Genomic DNA, 17,779 nt, shown 5'->3' with positions numbered 1-17,779 from the left:
CTTTGTGTCAGAAAATACTTTGGGAACAATTTAACTTTGCATTAAAATAACTAATTAAAGCCACACCTCCACAGCCTCTTGCGAAAGCGGAGGAGGAATTTCAGTAAGTGCATCGCTTTTAATGGCAGCATTCTGATTTCCCTGCCTCGCTGTAATTTATTCAGTTACAGATCTGCCTGCGGGGCAGCTCCCATTAGGCCGATGATGAAGTCTCATGAGTAAAGCTTGACACCTCCCTCCTAATAAAATATAATACTCAATTAACTCGGCCTTTCTGAAGGCTTTAATTGGAACAAGTTAATAATGGGCGCAGGGTGAGCTGCCGGGCCGTCCGCGGGCGCGGAGCCGTCCGGCCTTTCCCAGGGCAGGATCCTCGCCCAGATTTGGAAGCTTTTCCTTCAACACCCTCGTGTTCTGCAATAAATCTGTATCCATTTAAGGATCTATCATAACACACACAAAGCTCCCGCGCTCAAAGAATTTCCAGCGAAAAGACTTAGCCGTAATCCCTGACACAGCTGATTTATACCGAAGGTTAAAAAATCCGGCCGGTTTATTTACAGCCGGCCCAGCCCAGCTCCGAAAGCGCTCGGGAGAACCGGCCGGGCAAGGAGGGGGCGAGGGGGCTTCGCCCTGCCCCGACCCGACCCGACCCGGGGGTGATGCTTAGAGAGAGGGAGCCGCCGAAAGAAGCGGCTCTCCCCGCTTTTTACGCGGCAGTAAATGGTAATTTGAAAAGTCTGCGCGGAGATGAGGTTCCCTCGGCTGTGTTCCCTACAGTGGCGAAGCGGGAAGGTTACCAGGGATTTGTTTTATTTTCGGAGCCGGGAGCAGGGCAGGATCGGCCCCCCGCGGCCCCCCCCGCCTCCTTCCACCGCCCGCAGCCGAGGCCCGACCCGGCCGGGTGCTGAGCCGGGTGCTGAGCCGGGGGAGCTCCGCTCCGCGCAGCCGGGACGGGGCCCAGCGCCACGGCCCGGCTGTTTCCACAGAGGCAACCACACCTTTTTCTCCAGCTGGGATCCCCGGGGTCACTCCTAATCCGAATAAGCCTCCTACAACGACATACACTTCGGGACCTCGGTGTGACGCGGTGACCTACCCCGAGCTGCCGGGTCCCCCTCTCACCCGGGCAGACCCGAGCCCCTCGCCAGAAAGGCCGGGGGCGAGCGGGCCAGCATCCGCTCTCCGGGCAGCACACGAGCGCGGCCCTTCGGGGAGGCTGCCCCGAAACCTGGGGGACAGTGACAGCACCGGGGGGGCCTGAAACGCAGCTGTGCCCAAGTATCGCAGGGCCCCTGCCCAGCCTTACCCGTCCGAAATCACCCCCAGCTCCAGCGGGGCCGAGACTGGCCGCCCAGTAAAGCACGGACTTGGGGTCAATGGGAAGGCGAGGCGGAGGGAGAGGCCTGAGCGAGAGAGAAGCGCACAGGAGCGAAGAGGCGTGATGGAAACATCACCCGAGTACGATGCTGTAAAGAACAGAGGCGCCTAAAAGCGGTTGTTAAAAACAAGGAAACCTCATAAAAGGTTTGGCTTTTGACTTTGAATTGTTGACTTGCAATTCACCTTCATGTGCTGCAAATTTGGCTTTAATTCAGATTTAGAAAGGGGAAATAATCATAAAGGCAACCCAAACATTCCTTTGAACTTGACCCAGCGGTGCAAAACACACACGGAGAGAAGTTACCTTTTAAAGAACTCCAAACACTCACAGACCCACACGCGATTAAACATGTTTTTTCTTTTTTAATTTAATTCGAAATAAGAGATAAGAAATAATAAATCTTCAATAAAATATATAAAATTGTACAAGGCATCCCTTTCAAAGGGACTTTCCTGTAATGGAAGATAGGGGCTGAGGGGAAGGGAGCGGGGAAGTTCATCTACAGCGGGTCCCGGGCGGCAACGGCGCCTGGGTCAAAACAAACCAAACCCAGCAAAACCTCGTGGCTTTTTTTCAGTATTTTCTGCTTTTTTTTTTTTTGTTTGTTTCTTTCTTTCTTCCACAACAACACGCTAAGAAAAGAAATCCAGGAGAAGCTCTGCCTTCAGTGCTCCACAGCCTTCGGAGGAACTTTCTCACAACGTTTAGCAAGAGGAATACGCGTAAAAGGAGAGTTCCAGGGAGAAGCCTGGGGAAGGTGCCGCCAGCGCTCGGGGAGCTCCCCCGGGGCCCGACGGCTTGCGCGGGCTCTTGGCACCCCACCGTCCCGCTCCCGGGGTTGGCTGGTTGCGATACCTGGATCTCGCTTACCGAGGGCCTGAAGCGTGAGTCACTGGTATTGGCATCCTTAGCGAGGGAAGGAGGGGAAGGCTCGGGGGGTTCCTCTGTTTAACACAGACTGTTGCAAATACTCATAAACACCCCCAAACATCTCCCAGAAGCGTTCGACAATCCTTTGCTCACCACCACTGTGGAAACAACCCATGTCTTCTTTCCCCAGAAAGCTTCCTTCCCTCTCTCCTGGTTTTCAAACAGCATTGCAGAGCCAAGATTACCTGGCTGTAGCCAAAAATTTCCAAGCATGCCACTGGGAAGAGCTGAAGGCCAGGCTGCCTGAGGAGCCTCCCTCGCACCTTCCCTCCCCTCACAGTGCTTAACAGTCGCTGAAGCTATTTATACAGATAAAGGCATTACAGGAGCCAATGGTGGATAAAGCTGTTGCTCTGCATTTAGGGGCCCTGATGCTCATCTTGTTGCAAAGATCTGCCGAGGTTTGGGATGCAAAAATTTTCCCTACCCCCAGAAATGCAGGAACTCGCTGGCTCTGAACTTCACTCGGACTCTACTCGGTCTAGTTTCTATTTACACGGTGTCTCTAGCTAAGGGCTCTGCTTTCTTTAAAACAAACAAACGAACGAACGAACAACAAAACCTTGATTATACCTTTTTATTTCCCTCCCCCCTGCCCCCATATTAAGTGATGACACTTGAGAGTGTGGGTTTAGGGCATGCACCCCTCTTACTTTAAACATGTGTTGGGCCCCATCAGGAAGGCCTCGGTAAAGCTCTGCCTCCATGAGATGAGATTGCTTTTTCACCCCTTCCTTTTTATTCTAGTTTTATGTGCACTGTATAAAACCCCTACACTTGCTCAAATGCTTTTTCTTTTTTTTTGTTGTTTTGTTTGTTTGCTTTTACATATTTTTTTTCTTTGAGGATCAGACTCGGCGCTCAGAGCACTCTCAGAAGACACCCAACCTGTAGCCTACAGGATGCCTTGCTTTGCTAACGCAAACTCCCGTACGCTCGGGGTGGCAGATAGAAGCGTGCAGAAAGAACGGCCAGTACGGGTTGGGTACTGCCTTCTCAGGGTTGGACGGGATCCACCAGGAAGTCTGTCTCACTGTCGCTTTGTCTTTCTGATCTTCTTAGGATAAGTGGTACATGCTATATCCAACGGGAGTAGCATAGAGTCCAACGGGCGGGATAGGAAGCACAGGTCTGTGAAAAGGGTAGGATGTTCCGTACAGTGAGGCAGCCTGGATGGGAGAGTTGATAGGGAAAGGGAGGCTGAACCCCGATGGCAACATGGGCTTCGCTGCCATTTTGAGCTTCTCTAGCTCAGCCTCCTGCAGTCTCTTGGCCTTGGCCCTCCGATTCTGGAACCAGATTTTGACCTGGGTCTCTGTGAGGTTGAGGGAGCTGGAGAACTCGGCTCTCTCGGCGATGGACAGATACTGCTTCTGGCGGAACTTGCGCTCCAGAGCCAGCAGCTGGGAAGTGGTGAACGGGGTTCGGGGCTTCCTATTCGTCTTGTGCTTCCTCAGGGTGCAGGCGGTGGGGCTCAGGTGTCCTGCAAGGAAGGGAAAGGCCGGTTATCACAAAAGCAGGGAGATCTGGGTGCTCTGGAGAGGCGCGCTGCGGTTGAGGGCTGGGGCGGGATCTGAAGGGAGAGTCCCACCGGGTGACACCCTCAAAGCAGGGGATCCTTTTGCAAGTGGCTCTGGGAATCTCTTCCCGGCCAAAGTTATGTTCACAGGACTTCACATATGTCCTGGGAAGGGAAATTTATGCTCAGTGATTTCAAAAGGACAGCTTGGAGGCAACGGGGGCACAAAGGATTCGCAGATACAGACAGGGTAGATCGCGTCAGGAGTCACAGCACAGGGGTCTGGAGCACACAAAACACCGCCTTGGCGGCCGCGGGCTGGAGGAGTCACTCGGACACGGCACAAGCCGGACAGATGCGCAGAAGCAAGAGATTCACAAAAGCAGAGAGGTGCGAGAGCCAAGCCCAGCCCGGCCCCGCTCCAGGATTTCTCCACCAAGAGCAACAAGTCAACCCTAACTTTTTTCTGACAGCTGAAGAAGTGGGGGCTGGTAATTTTTGCGGGTTTGACAACTGGGCATTTTCCTTGCTATTTCTTCTCCGCTTGAAATCAAGCGCAAGTTTTACCTCTGCTTAACAACTTTTCTTTTCAAGAAGTATTTTCCGGCTTTCAACAAGTATTAAAAAAAAGCAGCAAGCAGCGCACTTTTCTTTCAACATTTAGCTTTTATGACATTTGCTAATTAAAACCCAACCACCCCACATAGCTGCAGCATCTGTAGCCAATGCAAGTCAGGAGACCTGCTGCCTTTTGTGCTCGCCAAGCAGGGATGGCACAAGCGCCGGGATGGCACATCCCTGGCTTGTCTCTAGATTCATTTTGCATTTCGCTAATCATTTTGCAATCTAAAGATTAACTAAAAAGCATGAGGCTGACTTGAAAAGCTCAGCGCTTTGGCTGTGTGTCGGCTCCCTCCCGGGGTACAGGAGAAGCCGCTCTGGCTCCCCGGTTTGACACAGAAAATGACACCAGGCTGCTCTGAAGAGGCTGCTAAATTTTGTGCAGGCTGTAGGGTCTGGTTCAAACGCTTGCCGGTGTTTGCAATTCGTGTTTTCTGAACCCCTTTCGCTTTCCTCTTTTGTTTTTAAAAATAAATTCGACCACGAAGCTGTTTAAGCGAATATCATGCAATTAAAAAAAATCCCACGAGGAGAGTGTTCAAAAGTTCAGAAAGGGGAGGGACGAAGCAGCTACAGCAGGAAAAGTGACACTTCTCTTCCTACTCTTCTGCTACATACTGAACGCAAAAAAATAAAGCCCTCTTAGAAAACAACTTGCCAAATACCGTCTCATGATCCCACGGGGGCATTTTAGTGATTAAGGTGCTCACCGTGGCATTTGGTTCACTCCTAAACCGACACTAAATTCACCCGACACTGGGTTCACTGCCGGTCACCCCCTTATCCCGCTCCCTTTAAACACGACCCCTTTCTTTGCCCAGGCGAAGCCCCGAAGCCGCGGCGGGGGCTCCCTCCCGCGCCCTGCGGCTCCGCCCGGCCCGGGCCCTGCTGCGCACCGGGGGGACCGCAAAAACCGACTTCCAGATGAAATCCCGGACAAACATTTCCCCCCCGGAATACACCCAAGCGTTCCCGGGCTTCTTCCCTCCCCATCCCCCGGGTGAGGGCCAAACTGGTACGAAGCAGGGCCCGTCGCCACCGCAGCCCCTGTGGTTGCCTTTCCTCCCTGCCAGTGCCCCCGCCCTCGCTGCAGTGATTTTTTCCCCTCTTTTTTTTCTGTTTATCCTCCGTTTTCTGGCCAATCCTGGACAAAACCAATCCCTTGGAGACGGTTCCCTCCCTGTGTTGCTCAAAATCTCGCTTTCATAGCTCTCCCCCCCGTAATATTACCGGTAATAAACGGAGGAGGTCCTGCCAAGGCCCCAGCCCCGCAGGACAGCGGGGGTCCCTGCGCGGCAGCGGGCTGCGCCTCGGCTGCCGCACGGCTCCGAGGGGGCCGAGAGCCGGCGAGGAGGGAGGTCAGGAGGATTCGGGACCTTCCCTGCCCTGGCCAGCTTTTTTTGCCCCAAACCCCGCTGCAGCCACCGGAGCTGGACTCCCTAGCTACTCGAGTCCTTTACAAAGCCATTTTGCAGATCTCACAAACCGCCGATTTTAATAAAGAAGGGGAATTTCGAAGAAAAAAAAAATGTACCGGGAGAAGTTTAGGCCTTGCCTAAGTCTGGGGTTTAGGGCAGTGTTAGAGGAGGGGTCTGGGTGGGAGCACACGCTTCTTTTCACGCTTTGCCAGCTACGCGAGGGTGTATGAAAATCGCAAACCGGAGCTGCGCAGGGAATGACACGGGCGGCTGCTGCCCCTCTCCCGGCACGTCAGAAATCAAATTAATTCGGGGTTATCGCAAAGGAAAGGAAGCGGCAGAAAGCCAAATCGAGATGATTGTCCCCCCAAAAAGAGGAGCTGTAACAGCACTAAACTTCCTTCTTGCAATACGAGATTACAGAAGGGAAAACTGCGACCGTCCAGCTCGATAGTTGGCGCCTGTAAGGCCGGTAACTGAAATAAAGCCGAGCATTTAGTTGACATCAGGCAAGCCGGGGATGCGCGGAGGAGAGCGGCCCCCGCCGCTAATGCAGGTGTGCCGAGGCAGAGCCCGGCGCTGCCGGCTCGCCTTCCCCACCTTCTCCTGGAGGTCTTTTGGGGGCTTTTTTTTCTTTAAAAGCCATTGAGATATATATATACTTCTTAAGGGATCTCACCGAAAGCGAAATGCAGTTCGGCGCGAACACAGCAGCGCGGCTGGAACAGCAGGAGGGTTTAAGGGGCGACCTGTCACCCCAGTCCCCCCAGTCCCCGCGTGTCCCGAAGGGACGGGGGAGCTGGCAGGGGCTGAAGGGCGCCGGTCCAGCTCGGCAAACTTTGCCAGGCTGCACGGGGAGGGAGGGAGAAGCGAACCCCGAGCAGGAGCGGCGGCGGGGCTCAGCCCGCAGAAACGGGCAGGCTGGAAGGGACAATTCCCGGGAATGCAAGCGCCAGGAGGCGGCTTTGCTGCCTGTGGGGTAAGGGAGGAGGAAAGAGGGAGGATTTCCAGTTGTCGTTGCAAAGGGGTAGCAGAGACGGACGAAGCGGCAGGCGCTGGCCCGTGTATCGGGAAAGGCAGCTAGTCCGTGGGAGCTCCCGATCGTTCCATGGGTTCAAAAGCGTTATATATTTATATACATAGGCATGTGAATATATATATAAATATATAACTGTATAAATATATAATATATAACATAACTATGAAGAAATACCTAACATACCTATAAAAATCACACACACGCAGAAATAAATACGTATATAAAATGCAATGTATATATGCATATGCCTAGCGTGCCCCTGTGCACCTGGGCGCCCGGGGAGCAGCGCAGCCCGGGGCCGGGAGCCCGGGGCCGGAGCGGTGCCCGCCTGCCCTCGCTCCCCGTCGGCCGCGCAGCCCCGCGCAGCTCCGCGCAGCTCCGCGCAGCCCTCCGCCGCCCCCCCGGCTACTCACTTGGCGGAGGGGAATATCTCCCGGCCTCTTGGATCCAGGAGGTGCCGTCCTCCGAGTTCTCCGATTTGACCGAAGCGGTGTCGAAGGTTTTTGTAAGCGCCCCGGGGGGGCTGTGCGCGTCCCGGGAGCCGTGGCCCGGCAGCAGCAGGTTCCTGGAGGTGCCCACGGCCGCCCCGTCGGCGCTGCCCCCCGCCGCGGCCAGCGGCAGCTCTTTGGGGGGTTTCTTGTCGGACATGAGGGCTTCCACGCTGAACGGCAAGCTGGACACCTTGACTTTGTGGTGCTCCTCGGCGCCGGCCGCCGGGCCCTCCTCGTCGGAGGAGAAAACCTCCTTCGCCTTGGAAGGAGAAGCCATGGCGGGTGCGGAGGAGGCTGGAGCGGGGCGGCCCGGGGAGCTGCGCTGCGCCTCTGCCCGGCCCTGCGCGGGGACTGCGCGAGTGAGGCGCTGCCCGGCCGCCCCCCTTTTTCCCCCTCTGGGGGCTCCCCGGCTCTTTCCTCCTTTGGGAAGCGGAGTAAACGCCCCGCGGACCAATCAGGGCCGGCGCTGGGGCCTGACGTCGGGGGCTGACTCACGCCATTGGCTCGGGAGCGGGAGGGTGGGGAGGAACCTTTTTTTTTTTTCCTTTTTTTTTTTTTTTTTTTCCCGGGGCTTGTGTTGTTTGGGGTGTTCCCCCTCCCCCCGTCCCTCCGAAATGAATTAGGAGTTAATGACACGGGCAGCCAGCGGAGCTGGGCTATTAAGGAGCCGTCCAGGGCTATAATCATACCAAAGCAAGGAAAAAAAAAATACCCAAACCCCGCCGGGGTAATTAAGGCTGATGATTAGGCGAAGAGGAAACTTTAGAAGATCGCGGCTCTGCCTCCTCTCGCCGCCGGCCCGGCTCCTCCCGGTCCCCCGGTCCCCCCCGTCGGGTGCCGCCGCGCCCCGGCCCTCCCGGAGCGGGGTCTGCCGGGCCCCGCCGGCCGCCGAGGAACCAGGGGCTTTGGGGGGGCAACGATCGCCCCGGGGCGGGGGGGGAGATGCTGGACCCTCGCTCAGAGAAACGGCCCCGCGCAGAGACGCGGCCGCCGGCTGCGAGGCGCTCGGTTTTCAGCCCAAACGGGGCTTTTTGCGTTGCGTTCCCTCGGCGGCAGGACCCAAGTCGGGCAAAAGCGCTCTGCAGAGGCTAGATCTGTAATTATTATTTTTTTTTCCAGCGTCAATTACACACGTGATGAATAGAGGAGCTTTAATAAATTAGGGGCACGCAGCCCTTAATTAAGAGGCATATCAAACCACTGCTATGAAAGCGATTCTCTCACTTTTTGACTTCCTACCAGTGGTATGAATAAAGAGTACCCTTTAAAAAGCGTTTCTAATTACCGCGCGGATAAAAGCAGATACATATTGTTCTTTTCATAATTATTTTAATCTTACGCCGGGCGTTATTTCATGCTGTGCCCGCAACTTTCTCTGTTCATTTTTTTTTTTTTTTAAATGTCCAAGAAACGCCGTCTGGGAGCCGTTTCGGTGTTATTCAGAACGGAGGCTCCGAAACCCAACGTCCCCTGCCCAGGTCCGGGGCTGTGCGGCGCAGCTCCTCGCCCCGCGCCCTGGCTTCAGGCTCGGCCGGAGCCACGGGCTCGGTCCTGGGCGGCTGCAGGACTCCGCTCCTGTGCAGCTTGGGTTACAGCCCTTCCACCAACCCTGCAGGATTTCACTAGCTCTTCTTGTGCTCGATTTGGATGCCTCACTTTCCTGCCAGCCCATGTAGCAGTCTTGAAGTCCCCAGTTGTGCTAACGCTAACCATGATTTCCCACTCGCTCCGCAGCCTGGGTGATTCTACCTTTTCCTAGAGGGCAGTTTGGGAGCTGATTTTGGGAAAGGAACCGGTCTGGTGTGGATTTTCTTCGCGCCGTGCTCCTCTGCCCAGGCCAGGCCGGAGAGCATCTCCAGGATGGGGCTGTACCGAGCAGGCTGTGCTGGGCCCAGGGGTCCCCCCGACCACTTACAACCCTGCTCCTCCAGCCCCCGGTCAGCCAACACGTACCTGAGCCGCCCCAGCCCTGACAGCACCTCGCCTGGTGCCAAGATGGCAAATTGGGACCGGGGCACGCGATTGCGCCGTGGGAAGGCGCGTGGGAGGCCGTGTACCAGAAGCCGGGTTACAAAACCCCACTCATCAGTAGGGCTAATAATAGGGTTTGCACGCTCATTACTTATCGCCAGCAGTGTTACTGCAGCCCTCGATGGGTTCAGGATTAACACCAGGCCAGATCTGCAAAGCGAGGTGATGGTTCCAACCTGGCTGAGGCAGCCTGCAACGTTTCAGGCAACAGAGCCCTGATTCAGGCTTTTCTCCAGGGGTGAAAATAATAGTTGATCCCACAAACCAATGCCTCTCCAGCTGCTCTTGCTATCCCCAATTCATTCTTTCCCTTTCCCCAGAGAGCTCATCTCTTTGCTGGGAGATACTCGCCGAGAGATGCAGGACTGCAAGCAGCCAGCCCCGGCCTTGCAGGCTCTCCGGCTGCCGTGGGGTTGAGTTTGTCCCTCTTCTCCCCCCGCTCCCCTTCCTTTCCCTTCTCCATGCTTCCTGCACCGTGACAAGTAAATGAGAATTGATGGACACGCAGGAACAATGCATGTGTGTCAAGAACAATGCACCGCCCGTGGAAAGCCATTGTGGGGCTGCTGAAAATGCTACAGATAATTATACTGCGCTCCCAAAGTCAATGCCCGCTGGAAGGGCGCCTGGGGAAGGAGAGCTCGCAGGAGGGCAGGTCATGGTGACACCGATCACGTCCCTTGGGTGCAGCTTCTCTCCCCGGCTGCCTGGCTGTGGCCTGGGTGTGCAGGCTCGCACGTCATCCCCGTGGGCCTGGGGAGGCTTCTCTGCGCTGTCGACCTTTGGGAGGCTGGAGCAAGGAGAAGGACCAAGGGACAAGCTTCTCTCGGCATTGGGAAGCATGGAGCTGGCTCATCCAGCCTGGTTTGGCTGGCTTTTGGGTGCCCCAGGGGTGCCTGGGATGGCAAAGCATGGCAGGGTTTGCTCATGGCGTTTGCCCTCTTGAGCGTTAGCCCATGGTGAGGCTGGAGCATTTTCTGTCTAAAGCCTGAACTTGGCGGTTTCTCTCCTCCCTCAGCCCTCCCCTCCTTCATCCTCCTCCTATCAGTTAAACATAGGAGACTGAAGCCCCACGCGGCACCGAGTGCCGGGACGGAAACCTCGCCGAGACGGGTTTTGGAGAAATGTCTGGGAATTAAGGCTTTCCCCCCTCCCCAGGATCTCGGAGCAGCCGCCCAGCCTCAGACCAGCAGGGAATTCTCCCGGCCCGGGGAACCGACGTGAGTCCGGGGCCTTCCCCCGCGTCGGGGCCCCCCCTCCCGTCCCCGTAGGACCCCGCTCCGGGGCAGGGCGGCCCGGGGGCTCGGCCGTCGGGGCTGGGCCGGAGCACGGCCGCATCCCGAGGATGCCCAGAAAGCCCCTGCCCCCCTCGGTGCCCCTCAGCCTCCCCCCCGCCTCCGGCAGCACCAGCCCCCGTCAGCCGGGCCGGGCTCCGCGGGCCCCGGTCCTGCGGCTCTCAGCTGGGGTGGGACGGGGAGGGAGGGAGCGCAGGGGGAGGAGAGACGTTGCAGACAAACTGAGGCTGTTTTGCAGGCGCCAGGAGCGGGGAGATGAAAGGGAAGCTCCTGGGGGAAGCGGCTGTGCCGTTTGACCGGCTCCAGCAGCAGCGGCAGCGCCGGCCCGGCCCGGCCCGCTCCGCCTCCCGCCTCCCCCTCTCCCCCCCCGGCCCCAGGCTGCCCCCGGCCCATCTCCGCCTCCCCTTCCCCAGCCCGGGGCGGAGGGAGGCGACGGGCGGGCACGGCCGCGGCATCCCCGCTCCCGCATCCCGGGGGCCGTGGGCAGCAGCCCCCCCGCGGGATGCCGCAGCGTAACCGGGCTGGGGTAGCCGGCGCTGGGGAGTTGGTGTCACCCCGCCCCGCCGGGGTAAATCAGGAGGGGACCCATTCGGAGCACTGCACGGTGGTGCTCTGCATCCCCAGCCCAGGCAAAGCACCCGCCCGTGTCCTTTACAGAGCACCCGCCGGCACAAAACGCCCGCGGGCAGTGGGGAGCGCGTTTATTCTCCGGGAGGGACAACCCCACGGGCATTTCCCCCTCCTCTTACGATCGATTTGGTTAATAAGCCGTTTTCTAAAGAGAGGAGACTTTTTTGAGGAGCCACCGTGAGGCTGGCGTGTGGAGGTCCTTTAAGAAGGGAAGATGAGCTCCCGCTTTGGCGAGAAAGCGGCAGGAGAAGGGACTCAGGGCGCGCATCGAGTCTAAGTCGGGGTAAAAACCCCGAAACGAGGTGTGCGCCGAGGTGGTATTCGGTGTGTCAGAGGCTGGGAGATTTTTCTCTCATCGCCTTGCTCCAGCTGAGACCTGGAGCCAAGAGAAAGGCGTTGTAATAACAGATATTACGCATTTATCTCCAGACGCTAGAGAGGAATTAAAACGAGCCGAACATCAGAGCTTCCGAGGATCAGCTCTGGTTACCGACGCTTCCACCTAGAGCCTCCCCGTGGGTCTTTTGGGCTCTGTTTCCGAAGCCGGTGGCTGTCGGCTGCGGATCCAGCTTGCGGGGGGATCCCGTCCTTCCCCGGAGCCCCCGGGCGGCCCGGGGCCGGGCGGGGGGAGCCCGGGGCCGGGGCGGGCGGGGGGAGCCCGGAGCGCCCGGCTGCCGGTGCGCGGGGAAGGTGGGTGCCGTGGAGCAAAGGTTGCGCGGATCCGGTGCGGGAAATGGGCAGTCAGTGCAATCCCGCGTTATAATTGTCCCCTCTGTCACCCGACAGCGGCGCCTGTTTCTCGCACCGGTGGCAGCCGCCCGTAGGACGGGCTGTTGCCTAACACCGGCGGCTCCTCTCCCACCCGCCGAGGGTTGCTCTCTCCTCCATCTGCGCAGGTATTTCATTTACGATCAGATATTCATTCTGTTTGGCAAGAGGCAGGGGAAAGCTGTGAGAGATCAGATGTCTTCCTGCTCAAAGCAGTCAACAGTTTTGCCCTTAAGGACTAAAAACAATTTTTTTTTTTTCCGAGGTAATAACTTTCAAAATAAACACATGGGAAAGCTTCGGGGGAGGAAGGCGCCGTTAGAGAGGTTATATTTACACGCAGAAAACTCGCGATCGAGAGGATGGGATGGAGACTTGCTTTTGGGAGGCGATGCTCGGCCCCTCGCTGCGAGGAGCCCGGGGGTGCCGGCTGCCGTCTGCGGTGACCCCGGAGGGTCCCGCTCTGCCCCGGCGCCCCGGGCCGGACCCTGCTCCCCTCGAAGCTGCTGCAGCCAGCGCCGCTTCCCCACAGCGCAGGATTGGGCCCCGAGGAGGGGAACCCTGGGCACCTGCTGGCGCCGTGCCCCTCGCAGCCGGGACGGTCCCCAGCCGCCACAGGATCCCCCCAAATCCACCATCTAAATAAATAAAGTCGGCAAAACGCTCCGGGGTTTGGCCCCAGCCAAGCGCAGGGGCGGGCGCCCGGGCGGCCCCGACCCCCGCCCCGTCGGGGGCTGCAGCCGCGGCCCCCGGGGCGGCCGGCACAAACCCCCGCGGATCCCCCTGCTTTCTGCTTGGAGGGAGAGAAAGGGGGAAAACCCGACGAGCTGTGACCTCAAAACTTCTTCTCCCGGGCTCTGGCTTTCCGTTTGCAAACGGTTTCCCTCCAACTCGCCGCAGTGAATTTTCACTCTCGCACGCACCTCCCTGCTCGTCTGGGTTCCGAGGGCATCAAAATGATTCACCCCAGCGCGGAAAATAAGGGGTGGAGAGGTAGAAAAGAAAAGCTCCTGCATCGACTGAGGTTCGAGCCCCCGATCCCCCCCAGAGGCTGCTGCGCGCACCCGGCTCCCCGGAGCACCGAGCTGCTGGGGTGATTTTTATGCGCCCGTTTTCCTTTTGTTTGTCCGTTTTCACATACATTCGTTTTCGACGGTTTGCCTGCTTCCCTCCACCAACCTAGGAAACACAGAGGGGATGGGAAATATCCTGAATTATCCCCTGCTCAAACGGAGCTCCTGTAAAAATCCTGTTATTTGGGCAGTAGATTGGCGGCGTGGAGATGTGCCCCACGCTTGATGCAATTCGCGAATTACCGTTATCTGCTGCCGGTTATTTTTTCCCATTTCGCCTCCCGTCTGTATTCCCAGCTCTCTCCCCAGCCCCCGAGCGCTCGCAGCTTTGCGGCGCACCGCGCTCTCCCGGAGCTGCCCAGCTCGTTCCGATGGCCCGGGCTGAGGGAACAACCCCATCGATAAACCGCTTTTGAGTCACAGACTGAAATTTGGTACAAATTGATCGCGAGGGTGCCCGGCTCTGTGAGATCATCTGCCCGGTGCCTTTACTTCTCAGACATCATTTCGTTACAGAAACCTTAAATTTCCATCAATCGCAATTTTGTTTTAATCAGGAAAAAATATTGAAATGAGATTAAGGACCTTTTTTTTTATTATTATTTTTACTTGGTAGAATGAAGGCGGGGGACGGATCCACGCAGCAGGCTGGTGAAGCTCTATTCGGCAAGGTTCAGCTCTGCCCGACGGCTGAGACGGGAGATGCCTTCGGCGGGACGCAGCCCAGCCTCCCCGGGTGCCCCCCGCTGGAGGCTGCGCCGGAGCCCCCCGGGCCGCGCCTGCCCCCTCGGCCGCTCCCGCGGCTGCTGCCAAACCCCGCAGGTTCCCCGCAGGGCTCCGGGGAGAGCCAAACCCCTCAGCCCCCCCGTGCTTTTCCACCCAGCCCCGGGCAGCCCAGCCCCGGCGCCCGTCGCCCGGGGCGCGGATGCGAGTGGGGTGGGCAGCGAGCGCCGGAGCGAGCACATTCCGCTCCGGATTCCAGCCGGCCCTCCAGGGTTACAGGGATTTTCCCCCCCCCCTTTCCTTTCTTTAATTACATTCAGGGTTATTTCACGGGGTTCGCAACGGCTCTGCTTGCGTTTCGAGGCGATATTAGCTCCGCAGAGAATGCCACAGCCTCCCGGCAACGTTACGCAGGGGTGGGAAATTTATTTGGATGCTCCTAATTCCTGCGGAGATTCTATCGGCTCCGAGCCTTTTTAAGAGGGGCAACAATTTTTATTTGTGTATATCTACGTATTTGCACGCAAAGTTGTAATAAGCAAAGCAAATCAGACTTTAGGATTTAACAGATGTTGGAGGGATGTTCATTTAGCAAATGATGAAATTAAATCCATGCAACAATTTTTTACAGCTTTATTTTGCACAGCTTCTCAGAAATCAGAGACGAGAAGACTCACTAACTCATCGGGTTCGCAGTCCTTCCATCCCTGTTAGTGCAGCTTTCCCTCTTTCTATACGTGTATCGCTGCTCATGGAAGGTAGGTAGAAGTATCCCACACCGTCTTATTTCCATAATTTCCCTCTGGAAAATAATCCTCTTTCCAATGTAAGCACTATCTTTGCCTATGCACTTAGAGAATACATTTTAAGCAACTTCATTTATAGTCTCTAAGTCTCTCCCATTTATGGTCTCTCTTAAAAAAAAATTAGAAAATTCTTTAAGTCGAGCTCAAGGTGGCTGCTTGCGGAGCCTGTGGGGAGGGAGCACTTCCAGCGGGGGTTTGCCACCAGGACACGGCAGTCTGCTACATGGGGTTTTGCTTCACGTAACAAACCGACTCAAGTCTTTTGTGTGCTTTTTATTAAAATTCTGCATTTTCTTCTGACTGCACAATCCCAATTTGTTCCACTGGAAAGTTCCTTGGATAGTAGCTCCCCACAGTTCCTCGTTTGCAAAAATCTCAGTTACTCTACAGTCAAATCAAATTGTTTTTTCAACACTTGTTTTTTTTTCCAAAGTGGTGCTAACAAGACCGCTATGCTCAGGGACGCTCTCGGTCGTTAAGGATTTGGGTTGTAGCTGGACCCTGATCCCGTCAGTGGCTTGGCAGAGGTCGGCTTCCACAATTGTGCTACATAAAAATGTGGTTCCAAATATTTCAGGGTGCAGGCAACCAGCTCAGTCTCGATTTCCTGAGCAGCAGTGACAACGGTGAAGAAACGTGGGAAACAGAGATGTGCACCGAGCAGAGACATTTTTGCAATGTCAGGGTGTTTGACCGTGATAATGGTGAGCTCTGGATATTTAAGGTTCAGTTAATAGAGGTTTTATTTCATTTGATTTACTCCAGATGGTTCTCAGCCACAACACAGAGACTTAGACAGCAACCAGAGCTCCAGCATGCAGGAGTATCTGAGTAATGAATTTTCATTTGGCCCACAACAGATAACAGCCTGGGCAACACTGGGATCTGTAGCAGCTTGGATTCCAGAGCCTGCTCTGCACGGGGCGAGGGAGGGGGCTGCTGCTCTTCCCAGCACGGCGAAAGCCAGAGCCACGTACGCCAAGAAAATCATCTTAAAATTATGTTAACAGTTTTCTACATCGCAGAGGGATAAATCTCAAGCTAACAGCAATCAGAATAGTTTAGTCAGCCGTGGTCTGCAGTGATAATATTGGCTCTGCTTCTCCAGCATTATCGGTGTAGGTCCAACAAAGCCAACCTCCTTATGACCTAACTCCACTTTAATTACGACTGGCTTAATCAGCCCAAGGTCTAATACGTTAACGAAGGCTTTGCATGATCCAAAATTCCCACCAGATCTACCGGAGCACGACCAGTACCAGCTAAATTTGCAACACGTCTCTACGCTAGCATAGACAACAACAGAAAGTGCCCTCTGTCTCTTTTGCACTTCCCTCTGTGCTTTAAATCATACATTTTTTTCCTGTGTGTGACTACCTCATCCACAAGTATAAATTCTTAGTTCATTCAGTAAGATTTTGATTTCTTTGGTCATGTTTCAAATAGGTCAAGATTAAGTATATCCATGATTACGGAAAAAGAGGGAAAATGCCTTGCCACGAACACCTACCAGTTAGTAATAAAGGAGAAACTGGCAGGAAACCTTGGAGGTAATTGCTAATGGTACGATTAGAGTTATTATTGGTGTGGTAGAATTCAAAGAGGATCATGCAAAAGGCAGATTATACTCAATAAATATGAAAGTTGCTGATGCCTTCTGGGAAACACCAGAAGCTTTTCTCTGTAGCAACTATTTATTGCAAGCGTAACATTATTGTTGGTGATTATCCCTTTGCTTTTCTTGACTAGCAAAAAGGCTAGCATGTAACATCAGGTTTTGGAGGGTGTATTTTCCTTCTGCAGATCAGTTTGCACCAAAATGCAAAATGTTCTCCTTCGAGGTGGTGAATGCCAAGAAAAGCAGCTTCTGCAGGCTACAAACAGCACAGAGCAAATCACGGGGCATAGGTGTCCTTGAGTTACCTTCACCATTCCCACTGGTGCTTGGATTCAGATGCAGAACATCACTGCAGGCAGAGCTGGTGCTGCAGGGGCCAGAGAGTCCTAAAGAAATCAAAGGGCTCGCTCTTGGTTTTGCATTGGCCTTGGCATGGGAAGAAAAGCAGCTTAGAATGAGGTAGCAAATGCCCACATGGAATAACGCTTGTGTAACGTGGCATCTGCTGCCCCTTCCCTCAGATCACTGTCGGTGACCCCAGGAGGTGGTTGGAAATGGTCCATGACTGGCGCATGTTCTGCTCTGAGCATCCTTGACTGCAGCACGGTCCTGCACACAGAGGTGTGCCGCCGCTCTCCTCAGCCTGGCTACGTGCCCACAAGATGGGCAAGGGAGAAGGAGGAATGGGACGGCATGAGGAGCAGCAACCACACCTGGAAGAAGGGCAGTATCACCCCCTCTCCCTAGCGCTCAGATCTCTTCCAAGCAGCCCATGGCCAGGGAGCAGGCTGTCTCCCCACTCACCTCTGTTGCCCCCACACTGGCTTTAAACACTGCCTCCAGCCCTGGGCTTGATTCAGCAGACGCTGGAGCGCTGCCCAGGTGAGAAAGGAGAGGTTGTGAGCTCCCATCTCGCCTCTTCGGTGCCTTTGCTCCTGCTCCCAAGAGAAGAATCTGTCCTGTTTGTCTCCTCCTGCCCTCGTTGCAGCCTGGTTTGGTAGCTCGTGCTAGGTTGCTCTGACTTTTACTGAGGGGCTGGCTTCACACTATGAGAAGCAGAAAGGTTGCTTCCAAGTCTTCAGACCCAATTCCACATCTTTGCCCTCCGACAGTTTTTCTTCAGTCCTTCTACCAGGCTATGGGCTGGCTCTGACGCAGCACACGAGCGGTGTAGGTTGTCCGCTGTTGGAGGCAGAGGGATGACCCTAGCGCAGCACCCCCAGGGATGAGGGAAGAACAGAATTTTCTAACCACCACAGAGTATGTGTCTCCATCAGAAAGGCAAATCAACTCCTGTCTCCTCTTTTATTTTTTTTTTTTTAGGTAAAGGTTTCCAACAACAATATAAAAAGGCAGGAGAAACATGAGATCATCCAGTGTTGGATTTGAGAGAGACAGACACTCCTTCGTGTGTGTATTCTCCTGCTAGCTCT

The 17,779-nt window shown here is 55.5% G+C and overlaps 1 protein-coding gene across 1 annotated transcript; it reads right to left on the bottom strand.

Annotated features, from left to right (window-relative positions):
* Window positions 1-1,875: 1,875 nt before the first annotated feature.
* MSX2 (msh homeobox 2) lies at window positions 1,876-7,773 on the bottom strand. The gene is made up of 2 exons (XM_087753963.1): window positions 7,325-7,773; window positions 1,876-3,797 (listed from the first exon to the last, which is right to left on the bottom strand). The coding sequence occupies exons 1-2, from the start codon at window positions 7,677-7,679 to the stop codon at window positions 3,373-3,375; spliced, it is 780 nt and encodes a 259-aa protein (XP_087610089.1). The 5' UTR covers window positions 7,680-7,773; the 3' UTR covers window positions 1,876-3,372.
* Window positions 7,774-17,779: the final 10,006 nt, after the last annotated feature.

Source organism: Nipponia nippon, unplaced genomic scaffold, assembly GCF_047370975.1.
Source record: "Nipponia nippon isolate SJK-2023a ecotype South Korea unplaced genomic scaffold, ASM4737097v1 scaffold_17, whole genome shotgun sequence".
NCBI classification, from domain to species: Eukaryota; Metazoa; Chordata; class Aves; order Pelecaniformes; family Threskiornithidae; genus Nipponia; species Nipponia nippon.
The sequence above is the reverse complement of the archived record's forward strand: the minus strand, read 5'-3'. Positions and strand labels throughout refer to the sequence as shown.

Bases quoted from the DNA above. Each gene is read 5' to 3' on its own strand.
- MSX2 (XM_087753963.1), bottom strand. From the start codon at position 7,679: ATGGCTTCTCCTTCCAAGGCGAAGGAGGTTTTCTCCTCCGACGAGGAG. The intron at 3,798-7,324 runs GTGAGTAGCCGG...CCTTCCTTGCAG, and splicing joins GAGATATTCCCCTCCGCCAA to GACACCTGAGCCCCACCGCC.